The 18,336-nt window shown below is 41.7% G+C and overlaps 1 protein-coding gene across 1 annotated transcript in view; it reads right to left on the bottom strand.

The window, feature by feature from the left end:
* Positions 1-7,972: 7,972 nt before the first annotated feature.
* cdh13 (cadherin 13, H-cadherin (heart)) overlaps positions 7,973-18,336 on the bottom strand; it is a 1,232,244-nt gene continuing 1,221,880 nt past the window's right edge. Inside the window, exon 14 of the mRNA XM_085991761.1 lies at positions 7,973-12,897. Coding sequence (XP_085847887.1) covers positions 12,890-12,897 — 8 coding nt within the window. The 3' untranslated portion in view covers positions 7,973-12,889. The remainder of the gene's footprint in view (positions 12,898-18,336) is intronic.

Genomic DNA, 18,336 nt, shown 5'->3' with positions numbered 1-18,336 from the left:
ACTGACAATCTGTACACTAAGTTAATTCCTTCCTCTCAGGCTGATTTAGAGATCTCTCCAGAACAGAAAGCTGAATGCTGCAACTTTTGACAGCTCGCGGCCATTCTGCTTTCTGTGCCAGTGAGATGAGGGACTCCCGAGACGTGAAGGAAGGAAGGCTGTAAAGGTAAGTAAAACTTCTTTAAACACTTTACACACACCAAACACACTTACCTCTTCACTCATGCACCCATCACTCACCTGAACACCGGACATCTCGAACCCTCCAAGTCCTTCAGCCCGACGGCCCGCCTCGCTAACCTGGTGTGGTTTGGAGCCATTGAGAATCCCACATTTCAGCAATAAAAATAGGGATTAGGCTAAAAACTGCCTGTTGACTACCTGGTAACAGACAGTTAATTGGCACGAATCCCCTTCCCGCCTCGGGGAAGCGGGTCCCAGCACAGGTCGGGTATTCGCCTCCTTTGAAACTGGCATGGAGGCGGGTTGGGTTCGTGCCCCCCGATTTAGAGATTTTCACCCCCCACACGCCTCCAATCCCGCCTCCACGGCCCAATGAAAATCCTGCCCATTGAATGAACAATGCATTACCATAGCATTATGGGACGCTGCACTCTTAACTGTCTAATGTGCCGGTTTCAATTAGATTAATTGGCTCATCATGTGTCTTCAGGATGCTGGCACTTGAACTGAAAAATCCTTACACAATAACTTTGTATTGGGCGACGAGCAAGAGCTGTATCACATTCCCGCCGTTACTGGCTACTAATGCATATTTGCTACTGGCTTACTGCTGATAGCAACTTCTAAGCTTTTGTGTCAAGTGAGTGTTAAAGCAGGCTAAAGGTTACTGATACAAATTTTGTAGGTACTGTTGCCCTTGGCAGGGTACAGACGTGAACAACAAAGATCATTTTAGATATTAGGGGGGAAAAATTCAGTTGATTAGCGCCTCCCGTTAGCGCCCTAAGAGGGTTAGGGCGCTAACAGGGCACAAAGCAACTAGCGTCCGAGCGTGGCGATGTTTGCGCTACTCGCGAAATTGACCAGACATTTTGCGGCGGCGTTAAACACTACCGCCACCATCTCCTGCGTGCGCAGATCGTGATGTCAGCCGAGCGTGCAACGCCCCGGTAGTGCACCGGACCGGATATTGAGTTGCGCCCCCTGCCTTAGCGCCTGCCGCTAGGAATGACAGGTAGAGGGAAACGTTTTCAAGTCAGAAAGGGGCTGGAGGAGCACTATTTAAAGGCGGGCGCTTCCTGCCTTTTCTAGTCAGCAACATTTTTGGTTTTAACGCTGTCCTAAGGAGTTTTGGCCCTCAGCACCACTTTTGAGGTTCCTAAGTGCCGAGCTGTTTCACTGGGCCTATCCATTAGTGCTTCAACACAATTGCTTTTGAGGTCACTCCAGGCCTAGATTCAAGGCGGCAATGAGCAGGGTGTAGCTGGCCAGCAAGATGGCCCCTCCCCTTTAAGAACTGGATGGCGCCAGTCTGTCTGGCTTCCATGGTAACGGACATCACCTGAGCTTCGGTAGCGTTCTGATGTAGCGCCTCACTCCCTGATGTTTGCGCCTTAAGAGAGGTGTGTAGTGCCTGATTTAGCGCTCAAATCACCTCCAGGCGGCGAAAGAGGCGAATTTTGCAGTTGGAGGCGATAATTAGCGCCAGGTGCTAAACTTTGCGCCCGGCCGATATTAGCGCCCCAAAATGGGCGATACCAAATTTCTCCCCCCATGAGTTTAAGAAGTTGAGTTTGACTTCTTTGGAAAAAGAAGACATTTTGGCGTGACCTCATTGAAATTTACATGGTTATGAAGAGGATTTAAAAGTTGATCCAGTGAATGAATTCACTATGGACTCAAATAGCAAGGGGCACAGTTTAAAACATAGAAAATTAAGAGTAAGGAGGGAAATCAGGTAGAACCTTTTCACACAAAAAGGGAATAGATTTATGGAACAAGGTACCCGGGGCAGCTAATGAAGTGAAAAGTATAAATGGGTTCAATGGACAATTAGATGCATTTAAGGGGAAGCTAGATAAGCATATGAGGGAGAATGGAATTGAGGGTATTGCTGATAAAGTTAGATGAGAAAGGATGGGAGGTGGCTTGAGTGGAGCATAAACACCAGCATGGACTGGTTGGGTTGAATGGCCTGTTTCTGTGCCGTATATCCTATGTAATTCTATGTTATTCTAGATGTGTTTCTGAAGGGAGTAAGGATTGAAGAATATTGTGAAACGACAAGTAAGTGAGATTGAGATCAATCAAAAAGAGACTGGCTTGTTGGGCCTAATTGTCTTTTCCTGTGGTCTTTTGAGGGCCGATTTTATAAAATTCAGCTGCACATTCTCAGTAGGAAACTTCATTGTAATTTTTTTGTAAAATCAATCTTTAGATCTCACCTTACCAGCTCTGTGTGCCATTGTATCTCTTCAGTACTGTGGAATTCAAAAAGCAGTGACAGCACATAAGCATGGCAGAAGCATATGTTAATGTTATTTTACAAATGCAAACAGCATGACTTCTGACTTTCTTGCACTGTTAAATGGAAGGTTGATTTTGTGAAGAGATGCACATGATCACCACTTGTGTCAGCACTATCCCCGATTATGATTATAGAATTTGAATTGCATTTGGAAATGCAAAGGTTGTTACAGAGATGGTTAATATTTGATAAGCAAACATTGAAGTAGATAACTAGTGAATCACATAAATCATTAAGGTATTGTACTGACATTTCAAAGCTTAGAGGTATGTGGGAAATTGTCAGTTCACTTACTTTGGGACAGAGCAAAACGGTTGACAAAATGAAAGTGTCTTCTCAAGCATGAGGAATATCTGATAAACAAGATTTTTGTTTTGAGGTGATAAAGTTGAAGGAAACAAGAAGTTAGTTGCATTTATATAGCAACCTATCACATCTCACAATCCCAAGTGCTTCACACATTTTGCTTCACTATTGTTTAGGTAAACACAAGTCATTTTGCACAAAATGAATTAAATGCACTTACCTTATGGATCTGCCCTTCTTGCCTCCTTTTAGTGAAAAATAAAAAACCTAGAATAATGGAGGCATGCAGCCTCCTTAGAAGATTTCTCCCGAGAGCAGATTGGTCGCCTGCCCCCCAGTCCCAACTCCATTAAAACCGGAATCTTTTCACCTGACCCAAACCCACTTGTTCTTGGGGGTTAAAATTACTCCCATGATTTCCAGCTTCTTTCAATAACTTTGCCTGGAATATTTGAGATTGTGTTTGTGGTTTACAATTCTGAAACAGCCTTGATACTTTGCCATTGCCCCAGTCTCCCTCATCCCACACAAGCCCTAATTGTTTGTCTTGCATACAAGGGCAGATTTTCCTCTTCTTGTGCCTGGGCACAGGGGATCACCTGGGTGGAGTGCATTGAGGAAAATCAGGCTGGAGGATAGCAGGCCTATATTGGAGCTCTTATGATTTTTCACCCATTGGAGGTAATTTTGATGCTGGGCACTATACACCTCCAGGCGTCTGAATCGATATCACCCATTTTTACACTATCACCCAAAGTCAAAATTACCCACATTAGTTTAAATGAGCATTATATCAGCATAGCTCCGTTACAGGCATGCGATTCTCCTAGCCTGAATATCCTCTGTGCCCAAGCACAAGAAGAAAGTCTGTCCCACATATTTCCTGGCCATTCAGTGAGTCTGAATCCATTATCTTGATATTAAAGAAAGTAAATTCTGTTATTTTTATTCAATAAAAAGCAATCTGAGCTTTGGATATTTTAGGAAACTAACCAACATTATTTAGTTGGTGCAATTTCTTCATTACTAATCTGTAAAAAGGAGTCAGGATTTGTCGAATTCCCTAGTCTATAGACTCAATGTTTACAGGTGGTGAGATATCTACTCACCCATAACCAAGGGTTTAGACCCACTTTAAGAACTTCATGGATTTGACTGAATGATTCCCACAAGTGTCCGAGTTATTTATAATGAATCTGTTTGATACTGTGTCCGCCAAAGAAGAGCTGCAAAGTTTTCTTTTATTGATTTTGAAATCTATGTTTCTTTTTTAAAATCGATTTGCTACCTCCCTCTCATTTTGTAAGTTCTCATTCTTTTGGATTAATCTTCTCTTCCTCCCTAAAGCCTAACTTACAACACACATTACTTACAAGTTACTTTTCAGATTGGTGGAGCTGAATAGTAATTAGTAAATTACATTTTCCAGTACTGCCATAATATCTCACTGTACCAAACTCTAAGGGGGTCATTTTAATCTATCCTGCTCAGCGGGAATGGGATGCGTTTGGATCCGACACCGTTTTACACCCCACTCGCTTTTATGTTCCATTGACCCTCTAAGTCATGCAATTCACCTTAAGGTTGCGTTCCATACATGTAGCCACGGATTTACCATTCATTACACAGTGCAATTATATTTTACATTTGGTGCTAATGCCAATAATATTCCAACATCAGGCGTTTTGTTTTGCCTCATCTAGAACCAGTGAGAGGGAGCACATAAAGAGGGTGACCAGAAAGGACTGGTACACATTGGTGGGTAGTGTTGGTACAAGAGGGCATCACAACAATGATGAAAGTTGTTTTTTTTTATCTCTGATCAATTGTTTTTCTTTAATTTAGAAATAATTAATAGAAATCAAATAGGGACTTGTCCAAGGCAATAATGTAATCTGCATTAAAAAAAAATCTAAAGCAAGGTCACTCAGATCTCGGATCTGCCATAATAAAATCTGAGGCAAGTAAACTTGAGTAAAGCTGCATCTTTGTGTGTCTTGCTGGGAGGGATGACACTCACTTGGATCAGTGATTTATGAGTGGTTATTACGTATGAGAAAAATCCAAGAATGAAATGCCCTTTTCATCTTTACTCAAAATTGATGCCAGAGAGATTTTTTCCAAAGTAACTAATGTCTGTGGACTGTCAATTGTGAAACCTAGGTTTGAATTCTAGTCTTGAACAATTCTGCACCAACGCTTCCCTTAGGGCAATTTTGCAACTCTATGGTGAGTTGCCTTGGGGAAGGCGAGTGAGCTGAGAGATGGAGAAGCGCTGCTGTCTTACACCAATACAAGGGAATGGAGTTTACCTTGGGGGATAGAAAATAAATTACAACTGCAAAAAAAAAAGGTACTTAACATTGAGATCTTTTCAACCATGAAACACTTGATTTACTGTAAGAAATCTTGCAAGGAAAAAATTATAATAATAAGGATTTAGAAACATGAAAAGAAAATCAACATACCATTAAAACTTGGTTTAATTGATAGTACTTGTGCCACTGGATCAGAAGGTTATGATTTCAAACCCCATACCAGAACTTGAGTGTATAATCCAAGCTGACATTCCCTACAGAACTAAGTCCATTGTTGGAGGTGTCATCTTTTAGCTAAGACTTTAAACCAAGGATTAGACAGTCTGTTCAGGTGGACCTTAAACCCTACAGCACCATTCAAAGAACAGCAAGGACATCTCTCAATTAACAACAACAACTTGTATTTATATAGCACCTTTAACGTAATTTGACACCAAGCCACTTAAGCAGAAATTAGGGCAGGTGACCAAAAGCTTGGTCAAAGAGGTAGGTTTTAAGGAGCGTCTTAAAGGAGGATAGAGAGGCAAGAGTGGTGAGGTTTAGGCGGGGAATCCCAGAGCTTAGGGCCTAGGCAACAGAAGGCACAGTTGAGCGATTATAATCAGGGATGCTCAAGAGGACAGAATTAGAGGAGCCCAGATACGTCGGGGGGTTTGTGGGGCTGGAGAAGATTACAGAGATAGGGAGGGGCGAGGCCATGGAGAGATTTGAAAACAAGGATGAGAATTTTGAAATCGAGACCTTGCTTAACCAGGAGCCAATGTAGGTCAGTGAGCACAGAGGTGATGGGTGAACGGGACTTGGTGCGAGTTAGGGCACGGGTAGTTGAGTTTTGGATCACCTCAAGTTTGCATAGGGTAGAATGTTGGAGGCCAGCCAGAGTGCATTGGAATAGTCAGGTCTAGAGGTAACAAAGGCATGGATGAGGGCTTCAGCAGTGGATGAGTTGAGGCAAGGGCAGAGACGGGCGATGTTACGGAGGTGGAAATAGACGGTCTTAGTTACGCCACGGATATGTGGTCGGAAGCTAATTTCAGGGTCAAATATGGCACCAAGGTTGCGAACAGTGTGGTTCAGCCTCAGACAGATGCTAGGGAAAGGGATGGAGTCAGTGGCTAGGGAACGGAGTTTGTGGCGGGAACTGAAAACAATGGCTTTGGTCTTCCCAATATTTAATTGGAGAAAATTTCTGCTCATCCAGAACTGGATGTCGGACAAAGCAGTCTGACAATTTAGAGACTGTGGATGGGTCGAGAGAAGTGGTGTTGAGGTAGGGTGTCGTCACCGTATATGTGGAAACTGACACTGGGTTTTCGGATGATGTCACCAAGGGGCAGCATGTAAATGAGAAACAGGAGGGGGCCAAGGATAGATCTGGCTAATATTGTCTCCTTTACCAAAACCACCAAATAAAATGATTTGGCCATCCATCTAATTACTGTTTGTGGGGTGTTGCTGATGTTACGAACATAACTACAACCAATGCATTTTAGAAATAATGCATCGAATGAAATTCTTTGAGATGTGTCAACATGATCAGATGCTATATAAATGGAAATATTATTGTTAATGTTTGGGACCAGAAAGGATGCACCATGAGAAGCAACGAAGAACTAGAAATGGATGGCGATGCACACAGCACTAACAATTCACTTTCCAGATAGGTAAAGCTGCATGGCAACCTCTTGTAGTGTCACTGGCCATGTTAACTCATTTGGAAACAATTTGGCTGCTGGAGCTGTGGACAAAATAACTGCTGCAGTGCTTCTTAATTCGATGCTACAAAACCTATCCAAAGTTGACTCCATTATATCTGTGAGGCTGCCTTGACGTTCTTTAGACTTATGGCATGCAGCTATGATGACATTTGGAGCCAATTATAAGGCAATCGGGGACCATTTTATTTTATGTGCGCCCATCTCCAAAATGGTTGTTGGTACTCAGGAGATGAAGAAAATAGTAACAGTCTGTAAACTTTTTGTTTGAAGGGAAAAAGCAGATAGAATAGGATATATATTAGTTATAGATTAGGTAAAATGAAACTAAAAATAGAAAAGAGTAAAGGAAGAGATAATAGGGGGTGGTGCAAACAGAAATGAAATGCTTTGTTCCCCTGGCGAATCAACAAGTTTAACCAGTCACACAGGCCAAGAAAGTCCCTGATTAGATCCACAGCCTGTGCTCGGTTAGTTGATTTCAGGGACAGTATAATTTTGCTCCAGTGCCCCAGGTAAGGAGGGGGAAAAATGCCCAGGTTTTTGCTCCTATTTGTTGTCCTCAAGCATACACACACAAACAGGAACACATTCAGCTGGAAGTGAGTATGTGTGTATGGACATCACGTGAGGAGAGGGTAGAGCTTGCTTGCGATGCCTCCCATAGTCGACTACTCGATCAATGCTCACAGGTGACTAGTATCCACTTAGGCCAGGTACTATATCAGCACCCATGGAGCTGTGTCCTAGCAAAGATCAAACTTTTTCAGGAAAGGAAGGGAGGGGAGAAAATGAGAGAGAGAGAGAAAAGCAAACTGCTTAATTTTTAAGACATTTTACTTGTACAGGATTAATATTGCAATAGCAAAGCTATGCCTAATATTCCAGTAGCTTTATCAGGCTAGGTTTCAAACCTCACTGCGTTAGCTAAATACCTTCAAAAGAAGGCCAGCCCAGGGAGATTGCAATTATCTGGAGATGTCAACAATCTAAAGGGTAACAAGTGAAATGAACCAGTACAGCTGCAATTGACAAATAAGTCATGTTCCCACCAATTACACAAGGGATTACAAATCTGTGCGACTCAGACAACAGAGAAAAAAACTGCTTTGTGGAAATAAATTCAATGATTCCCAGAAGAATAAAATCCCAGACTTCCTTTATTTCAGCATCGCACAAATAAATACAATTTTTTTTTTTGCAATCACATCATGTTCATGAATGTAACATTTATTACAGCTAAGTAACAGCAAGCGTTTCAGCAAATATGTTTTAATGAAGTAATTAACAGCACCTATATCCGAATGGATCAATTTGGCGACAGAACCTTTTTTGTGAAGTTCAAAGCAGTAAAAATAAAGTGGTTAGAGTTGGTATGCTAGGGCAGCCATGTTTCACCCTTACAACTGAGAGAAAAAATATATATATAATTTTTCAATAACAAAGTCTCATTTAATATGTGCATCTGAAACATAGTGTGCATCAGTCTGCATTTGTACATTCACCACTAAAGATACTGAGATTCATTTCACAAATAACATTTAATAAGAGGAAATATAATTGATAAAATACTTTTTGAACTCCTAGAGTACCACATCATGTTATGCCCTGATTTTCGTTGTTAAATTTAAATAATTAGCACATGTCCTTTTAAAACATCACTACAGTTTGTTAAAATGCTCTCCAAGGTATTGTCTCAAATGTTTTTGCTTCCCCCTAATTCTCAGGGTTTAATATACTGCAGGTTTAAGTCAGATGAAAGCAAGGTTATGTTGTATTTAATTCTCAGTTAGAAAGCCATACCATATCCTCCATTAACAACCTGTGTAGAAAATCAAATTCTGGACTACTCATTCTTTTTTATATCCTTTTTGGTGGCCCTGATTCTCAATGGAAGCTAATAAACAGTATTTAAAATAAATAGAACATGCAAAGCAACAGTATATTGTCCAGGGAAGCACAAATGGCAGGTTTTTTTTTAAATCCAGGGGATATTATTTTAAAAATGTACTTCTTTGAGGTCAGGTGAGGGAAGTTTGTTCCATTTTCAGTACTTCTTCCATTTCAGGCACTCAGCATCAGCAGAGAGCATCCCCAATAATAGACATCTGCCATTTTTCATTTCCTGCACCAGTCACCCTTGTGACCTTTGAGTGAGATTGTCAATTTATTACTAACCTGTGCCAAATTAGGGAAAGTTTTGTGACATGCGCTCATGCCCACTAGAAGCTGGACTAAGACTCATTTCATACAGGACCCTTAGAATCAGGAAACTGCGGAGGGCTTTTAGCCGATCAGTTTGGCATAAATTGGACTTGAACCCCAGAATTGTAAGTCATACAAGTAATAAATATATCTTCAAGGAATTACTCCAGCTCTCTTTCCTGTAGTAGCCCTCATTATTTTTCCTTGCATTAACAATTCTGATCTAGACATGAATTTTATAATAAGCTCGTTCTGCCCTTCCTGTTACATTCATAAAGTTCCTCAAAATCTGGCTGCCTGCTGTATCTCATATTTATTCCATACGACTCAAATGATGAACTTTACTTAATACTTTGTTTTATATTAATTGTCTTGCTCTTCATGCACTAAGATCGTTTACTGCCTCTTTGACCATCAACCTTTTCGCAAAGACCTCCCCGAGCACATTTACAAGTGAGCTGCCTTCCTCAAGCTTGACTTGGGCCAATTGTTTAAGCTGGAATAATGCTGAAATGAAAGTAATGCCTTCAAAAATGTGCTTTTACAAATAATACAATGGGGTGGCACAGTGGCATGGAGGATTAGTGGGCTTGGCTCATGGAATAGGTTGGAGTCTCAATGCTCAGTTCTCAATCTGTTCCTCATACCGTTCAGCAAGGATGAAAAAAACAGAGCAGACGGACACCAGGGGAACAGTTCATGAACCCCTATGGTTGGCTGGTAAGAGGTACTTTAGAAGCAGACTGTGCAGCTGATGTCTCAGTTGCAGCTATCGGGCAAAAAGGAAAGGAAAGAATAAGGTAAAAATAAATGTCCCGATAAAAAGTTACAAATTTCCCATTATTCAAACTTTTCTTTTTCTTCCTCTGCCACCAGAAAGCTTCCCCGACAGTTCAAATCACACAAGGTTGTTCATTCTTAATAGCAGACTTGTCACAACTAAATTGGGCAGTTCTGTGATCAAGAACAATGAGCTTTTAACAGTTGCTGGCAGCTAACATACATGATTTTATTTTTATAGGCACATTAACTTGCAGGTCGGACAGATATTACCAGTAAGGGATACTCCCATTTTCAACCACAGAACACAAATGAATGAGTCCTTAACTATGTACTCACTTTCCAAACAAAGTATTAAGGGATGGGGTGACAGTGTTTGAGACAACCCCTATGGAGGTCCACGTATTTATTTTACATTTTCATAGATACCGATATTTGAATTCCCAAGTTATACTGTTAAATTACATTTTAAGCTAATTACATGATTTTTCAGATGGATTTCAATTTCTTACAACATGGGAAAGAGTTAGAAATGTTATATTTTCTTTTTGCTTTCAGGTGCATGGAGTTTAGTAGCAATTTAACACACTGCAGGGTAGAGTTTGGCTTTGTGCGACAGTGTAAAATGGGCGTTAGTGAGTCGGCAGCCCGTTTCACATCTCTCCCGATTTTTATTTCCACTGAAATGAATGGAAGTAAAAATCAGGAGAGATGTAAAACAGGCTGCCAACTCGCTATCACCCGTTTTACACTGTAACACACAGTCAAAATTACCTTTTGCATTTATGGCACCTCAAGGCTGCCTAATGCCAGTGTCTGAGAGTTAGCCCGAGTTCCATTGGGTGATTACAATCAGTGGAACTCCCCTATTTAAATTTGACAAATTGAGAGGAATTTTGTGCTAGGCACTTCTACCAGCTACAAATTAAACTAACTTGTCTCATTTTACTAATGATTTTGACAACTGTCTGTGACAAATGTCTTTCAATACTGTTCCTTAGACCACATTCAAACTTTGATTTCGAAAGGCTGAAGTTGGTGTCTTAGTTTAATTGTTCAATTTGATGTTTGATATTGTTTAATTTGCTAACTGCCTCACAACATTAATGATTATCCTAAAGAGCAGGACTCTCAGTTTATTTCTATTGAGAACTACAGAATATGTTCCCAAAAAATAGTAAGGATGCAAAAAATTTGGGATACTTTGCTGATAGGGAGGTCTCAAAAAATATTGTAAAGCAATTTGATAGTCTATCTCTTCGAAGGCTTTGAAATGTATAGTAATCAGAACAAAATTCCATTAAAGGAAGTGGTATATATATGCACGTCATCATATATTATGATTTTTTAATGTAAAATAAGGCTTCGTTTAACCAAAAACTGTAAATAATTTACCTTGAAAATAGTCATAACTAGCTCTTAGAGAGGTTAAATCTTGATGTCAAATGTAGGAGTAAGAGAAAGAAAAAAAGAGCTGCACAAATGTAGGACATTTAACTATAACTTACCATGAATTTAAAATCCCTTCCTGCCTTTGGACCATGTATTTTTAAAAGGGAGCTTTTAAAACTGTGTTTTTGGCTGCTGCTTCACCAGCTGCAGATTTTTTGTTTAAGTTGACTAGAGAATTGCATTACAGCTATATCTTTCACTTGAGATATGGCTATTATGCAGACTTGTGGTTTCAGTGGAGCTGGTAAGCATTGCAGTCCCGTGAGCTGAGTTTTGTTGGACAGTATGCATGCTCATGATGTGAGCGTCACAGGACGTTGACAGTTAACATCATTAAAACAGATATTGAGGACAGGGAAATGAGATGGGAGACCATTGGGCAAGTTGCACTGAGTTGCAACTTGCAGACTTCCAAAATATTGATTGCAAAACAAGCCACCACAACACCAAGACTAATGGCCAATGGACTTCTAAGAGAGTCCTGCAGTCCCTCCTCCAGTGCTCACATGATGGTGAATTGAGGAAATAGGCAGATGCTTGTAACTTTCCTCATTGGACATTGAACATAAGCACGAGTTTGTTTTCATTACTCACACTGCAAAGCTATGAGATACTTAATATTGTGAGGATTTGTTGCATTGTGGTTTCCATCTGGAATCTATCACAAACCTCATAGTGACACAGAACCAAGCCTGTTTAAGACAGCACTGAGCCAACTACTCTTAATTTGTAGCAAAAATCCAAATCACAAATTAGCATGCAACATTGTAACTGTTTTTACAAGATTGTCCCCAGTCCTTATCCCAGCAGAACCCATATATATGACATCTGGATATCTAGCTGTCATAGTCTTGAGTTATTCTAGAATAAAGCACATTATCCTTTACTCGCCCGTCCCTTGGCACTTACTATCCCTAATTTGAAGCTACACAAACTTTTTTTTTTGATTAAACATGGTTAGTGATGGTAGAGGCTCATAATCTTAACCCAATATGTGGTACAGTCCTGCATGTGGCAGTATAGAGGTTACTGAATCTAATTCTGCCTAAAAATACTGCTTGAAAAGAAAAAAAAGGGGAAAACAAAGGCATGTACAGCAATATTTACCACTTACGCACAATCTAAGTTTAACTTCCTTGACACACAGAGAACAATTTGTCTTAAAACTTCCTTGACACACAGAGAACAATTTGCCTTACAAGAACCAACAGCATGTCTTACTTAGCTTCCAAATAGTGTCTCCTGTAGAAAATGTTTTGCTTTGTCAAAATATCCTTCTTTTCAATGCCATTACAATTAAAATATTGTAGAGCAGAGCATTGGGTTAATTGTGTATTCTGTCCTCACGTCCTCTGCATAGATGTTCAGTCTAACTTCAAGGGAAAGCAATGTAACACTTGCTCATAGAGGTGGAACCCATTAGTGGAAGCTAGTAAGGTCAGAGGCTGTCATTGACCGTAGCACAGTTTGATAGACTAGTGAAGGTACAAATTAAAGCGTGCTTGGAGCAAGGAGGTCTAGAACTTGAGCAACTGTAAATCCTGTAAACTCTTCGGATTTGGCTTTTTTTTTCCTCTTGTTGCCACAGCAACTCAGTGGGCAGCACCAAACATCAGCACATGTTACAGGCCTGGGAAATAAGAAAAGTTATTGATTATAGAGGTGCATCAATGTCATGCAACTGGAAAACATATACGCTCACTCCCATCACACTGTATATTCGTGAATCATGTTTCGTAACATCAAATATTAGGGCTGAAATTAAGTTTAACTTGAGGATATCCTGTTCAATTGATAAGCAGATTGCAGAGACTGAATACAATCTCTTCCTACCCTGTCATAAGGAAATAAGGATCCAATGGAACAATTGTTAAGATGGACAGCTCAGCTGATTTTATTTCGCAAACTACCATAAACACTTAGTGGTTACTTTTACCCGTGAAACAGGAAACTGATGCAGTCAAATCGGCCGCGTGTTTTACACCCCGCCCAATTTTACTTTCCACTGGCGTCTGTCTCCAAAATGGCAGAAGGTAGGAAAGCACCTTCCATATATAATTCTTCAGAGTAACAGTACAGTGTGTCAATGGTGTTGATAGATCTCTTCTTTAACAAAAGTCAAAGGTAGCAGCCCATCCTTGTTGGAGCACACAGACTGGAATGCAATAAAAAAAAATTCAAAATGGATTTTACGCTAGACCCCTTTTGTCCAATTTTCCTCTTCTAATTCACTTCACTACTTCTATACACACATAGAAACCTTAGAATCTCTCTGTGAATAGACATGCTATTATAAGAAAGTTTTACATCGAGACAACAGTACTTTTAACAGGAAAATATAGGCTTTTGAGGCATATATTCTGAGCAGTGCTATTCCTAAATGAATACTTAACACACTCATACTAATTCCTCCTTGTGCAAGTGTTAACTTTTTTTTTTAATGGTTAATACCTGTGCACATCAGAATTTAACATGCATGTATTAAGCATTCATACTGGAATAACATTGGTTGCAAAATATATCCCATTATTATCTCTATATATTTAATGAGTTTGGGGGTGGTGGGATGTACACCAATAGTCTGGAAATTGCAGTGGGCAATAACAGTGACCGTGCGTTCGCTGTTATTACCCCTTTAAAACTGACCGCAACTTCAGGATATAGCGCATATGCATTCTAACACGAAAATCCTGAAGTTGCGGTCAGTCATTCACTGCTCCGACACTGGCTGCGCTAGAGGGGGGTGGGCCCACAGTGTAATCAGTGAAACTGATGAAATCTTTGGCTTTTCTACAGTAATATCGCTGTTAAATACCCCATTAAAAGTTAGACCCTTTTGGACTAGGTGTAACCGGGGTTTTAGCAGTGTTTTGACTCAAAAGAAAGGTTATGGCCCTGAAAAACTCATTTTAATTTTGTGGAGTGTCAAATTTATCTATTTTAATAAAAATTATAATTTTAAGAAACTTTTTTAATAAATGTAATTATTTTAAAAGTTAGTTCATCTTTATTTCAGGTTTGTCTTTTCCCCATGTGAGAGCCCCAATCTTTGTTTTGCTCTCACTAACATTTTTGAAAAGTTAGACTCAAAGGAGTTTACTCACTTCCTGGTTCACTGTCTGTGAGAATTCTGCATTGTGATTGGCTGCTTAGGCAGCTTGTTAACGTCACAGCAGCTCATGTTAGGGATTCCCCATTAACTTGCGTTGATTTCAATTGCACGTCGGAAAAGCCGAACTTCTCGCCACAGAGGTCACGAGATATTTGTGGGAAGCTTACTTCTGGGCCAGCGGCTTCCCCGCTACTGCGCACAAAAGAAGTCGTCCCCCATTGTTGTTCCTTCAGGTTCGCTAAGAAAATTGTAAGTTTGCTTTTTGTACCAAAATCATAAACACCTATAAAGAGCACCTTAATGATGTCCATACAAATATGGGACAGAGGAAATCTTCCCAGATTATCTTCTAGTTCATTGCGTGCCATGTCTCTTGATAGTTAAGTAATTAATTGTTAGTAACTTTCACAAGGCCAGCATTTCTCTGGTCTTTGCTAGCAATCATTAAATGTAATACTATCACCCTGCGGTCATTATACAACCTCATACTCATAGGAGTGAAGCCAAGAGTTTAGGTAGTTTAACAATAAAAACATAGGAACAAGAGTAGGCCATTGAGCCCCTCGAGCCTGTTCCGCCATTCAATGAGATCATAGCTGATCTGCAACCTAACTCCATATACCCACCTTTGCCCCATATCCCTTAATACCTTTGGTTAACAAAAATCTACCAATCTCCAATTTAAAATTAACAATTGATCTAGCATCAATTGCCGTTTGCGGAAGAGAGTTTCAAACTTCTACTACCCTTTGTGTGCAGAAGTGTTCCCTAATTTCACTCCTGAAAGGTCTGGCTCTAATTTTTATACTATGCCCCCTAATCCTAGAATCCCCAAACAGCAGAAATAGTTTCTCTCTATCTACCCTATCTGTTCCCCTTAATATCTTGAAAACTTCAATCAGATCACCTCTTAACCTTCTAAATTCTAGGGAATACAACCCTAGTTTGTCTAATCTCTCTTTGTAACTTAACCCTTGAAGTCCCAGTATCATTCTGGTAAACATACACCGCACTCCCTCCAAGGCCACTATATCCTTCCTAAGGTGTGGTGCCCAGAACTGCTCACAGTACTCCAGGTGTGGTCTAATCAGGGTTTTGTATAGCTGCAGCATAACTTCTACCCCCTTGTATTCAAGTCCTCTAGATATAAAGGTCAGCATTCCACTAGCCTTTTTTATTATTTTCTGTACCTTTTCATGACATTTTAATGATTTATGTACCTGGACCCCCTACCCATTATCCCTACTGCCTGTCTCCTGCCGCTCAGCCAATTTTCTAACCAGGTCAATAATTTGCCCTCAATTCCGCAGGCTTCTACCTTAGTTAACAGTCTCTTATGTGGGACTTTATCAAATGCCTTCTGGAAGTCCATATAAATAACATCCATAGACATTCCCCTGTCCACTACTTTAGTCACCTCCTCAAAAAATTCAATCAGGTTGTCAGGCATGACTTACCTTTCACAAATCCATGCTGGCTCTCTCTGGTCAACTGAAAATTTTCGAGGTGTTCAGTCACACTATCCTTAATTATAGACTCTAGCAATTTCCTGACAACAGATGTTAGACTAACTGATCTATAATTCCCTGGTTTCCCTTTCTCGCCATTCTTAAATAACGGAGTGACATGCATAATTTTCCAATCTAAAGGAACGGTTCCTGAATTGAGAGAACTTTGGAAGATTATAGTTGATTATAGTTAGAGCATCTGCAATGTGCTCACCTCCTTACTTTAAAACCCTGGGATGGAAACAGATGGACAGATTACATTTTGCTGCCTTATTAATTTTAAAGTTTCTGCTGTAATCCAAAAGTGGCCGGTCAGTCACTCAGACTTTCAGTATCCAGAGTTCAGCCACAGTACAATATGAAAAACAATAGCATAGGAAACACAGGTATCACACATTGAATATTTCTTTGATCAAGAACTCTGTTTTAATGTGGTTTTGAAGGACTCTGTGTGAGTGTAGTTTTGCATACCTACAATATTGGGCATAACTAATATTGCTGTTTGTGGGACCTTGCTGTGCGCAAATTGGCTGCCATGCTTCCTACATTACAACAGTATATTATATATACATATATATACACACGTGTGTGTTGTAAAATATTTTCTTAGTATGCTTGGGATTGTAGATAACACATTGGACTTCTGCCTATTCCTGTCTTCAGTGCTGTGCTAAAATTCTTGCAGTGGGACTTACACATAGCAATGAAGAAGAATATAGAATCCTGATGTATGTATGTATTATATATGTATTTAGCAGTAAAGATTGCTTTTTGAAAACAATCGAATAGACACTCAGGCCTAGAAATTCAGTTGGTTGCGCCAGCAGTTAGCGCCTTAAGAGAAGTGAATTTCGGGCGCTATGCGTGTAGCGCCCAGGCGCAGCGCAGTTTGCGCCTCGCCCCAAATTAAGTTGACCCTTAGCGCCGGCGCAAAGTTTAGCGCCCGCCCGGCTGCGTGCGCAGAAAATGACGTCACATCCTCGTGCAACGCCCTTTGCGCGCCCCGATTCCAAACTTCAGTCGGACCGCCCCATTGTGCAGCTGGCGTCCGGAGCGTTTGAAAAAAGGAACGCAACACATCCAGCGCAGGCCCCGGGGGGCGCAAATTAAAGGGGACGTACCCTCCAGTATAAAGGCCAGCCATTTTGCAGCAAACACTCTTGTGCAACGCATTTCTGGACACACAACAAGGAGGATAGCTAACTGGTTTCAAGCAGCAACAGCTCAGGTATTTTTGGACTCAGGCCAGAGCGCTGCAAGTGGCCCTTTGGAAATTTGACTGTTTGCCAGGATTTGATGGGGGTTGCATGGGGTGCCAACGCGGAGCTGCAGCGCCATGTCTGTAGGGCTCGCAGACGCATTGTGAGAGGGGCAGCCCTGGCTAGAGGCAGAGGGGGCTACAGGCGTCGGCCACGTAGGCCTTACCCAGTCAGGCTATACCGCCAGCAGCGCTCCTACCTCAACATGACTGACGCGCGATGTGTTAGAAGGCTCCGATTCCGAAAGGAGGTGGTTGCAGAGATCTGCCACCTGCTTCGCAGAGATCTGCGTCCAAAGCTCAGGTGCAGGATGTCTCTGTCGGTGGAAGTGAAGGTGACGGTGGCATTGAACTTCTATGCCACCGGCTCCTTCCAATCCGCTGCTGGGGACATAGCTAACAGCTCCCAGTACGGCGCGCATCGCTGCATCCGCCAGGTGACCGAAGCACTGTTCAGAAGGAGAAGCCAATTCATCTCCTTCCCCATGGCCCTGGAGAGCCAGCATCAGCGTGCCTTGGGATTTGCAAGACTCGGGGACTTCCCCTTGGTGCAGGGCGCCATTGACTGTACGCATGTGGCTTTGCGGGCCCCTCTGGAGCATGGCGAGCAGTTTCACAACAGGAAGGGCTACCATTCTCTGAATGTGCAGCTGGTGTGTGACCACAAGCAGCGCATCATGGCTGTCAATGCCAGCTTTCCAGGCAGCAGCCACGATGCGTTTATCCTGCGGCAGAGTACTGTGCATGACATGTTCGAGGCACAGCCTCCCCCAAGAGGATGGCTACTCGGGGACAAAGGCTATCCTTTGTGTACCTGGCTCATGACCCCGCTCCGCGCGCCCAGGACCGCTGCTGAGGAGGCATACAACGAGAGCCATCAAACCACCCGCAACATCATCGAGCAAACTATTGGGGTCCTCAAGCAGCGGTTCCGCTGCCTTGATCGCTCCGGAGGAGCTCTGCAGTATTCGCCGGACCGGGTCTCCCAATTTGTGGTAGTTTGCTGCATGCTACACAACCTGGCTATCCGCAGGACTCAGGCACTGCCACCTGACGTTGGAGCAGTACCTCAGGAGGAGGAGCAGGAGGAGCATGAGGAGGAGGAGGAGGAGCAGGAGTACGTTCCCAGGAGGGAGCGACCAGGGCCAAGGGCCGCGCGACGCCACCTTATTACACGTTACTTCTAAGCCC

Source organism: Somniosus microcephalus, chromosome 6 (assembly GCF_052327205.1).
Source record: "Somniosus microcephalus isolate GS21.2 chromosome 6, FLI_Smic_1.0, whole genome shotgun sequence".
Classification (NCBI taxonomy): Eukaryota; Metazoa; Chordata; class Chondrichthyes; order Squaliformes; family Somniosidae; genus Somniosus; species Somniosus microcephalus.
Note: the sequence above shows the minus strand (reverse complement) of the source record. Positions and strands in the feature narration are given on the sequence as shown.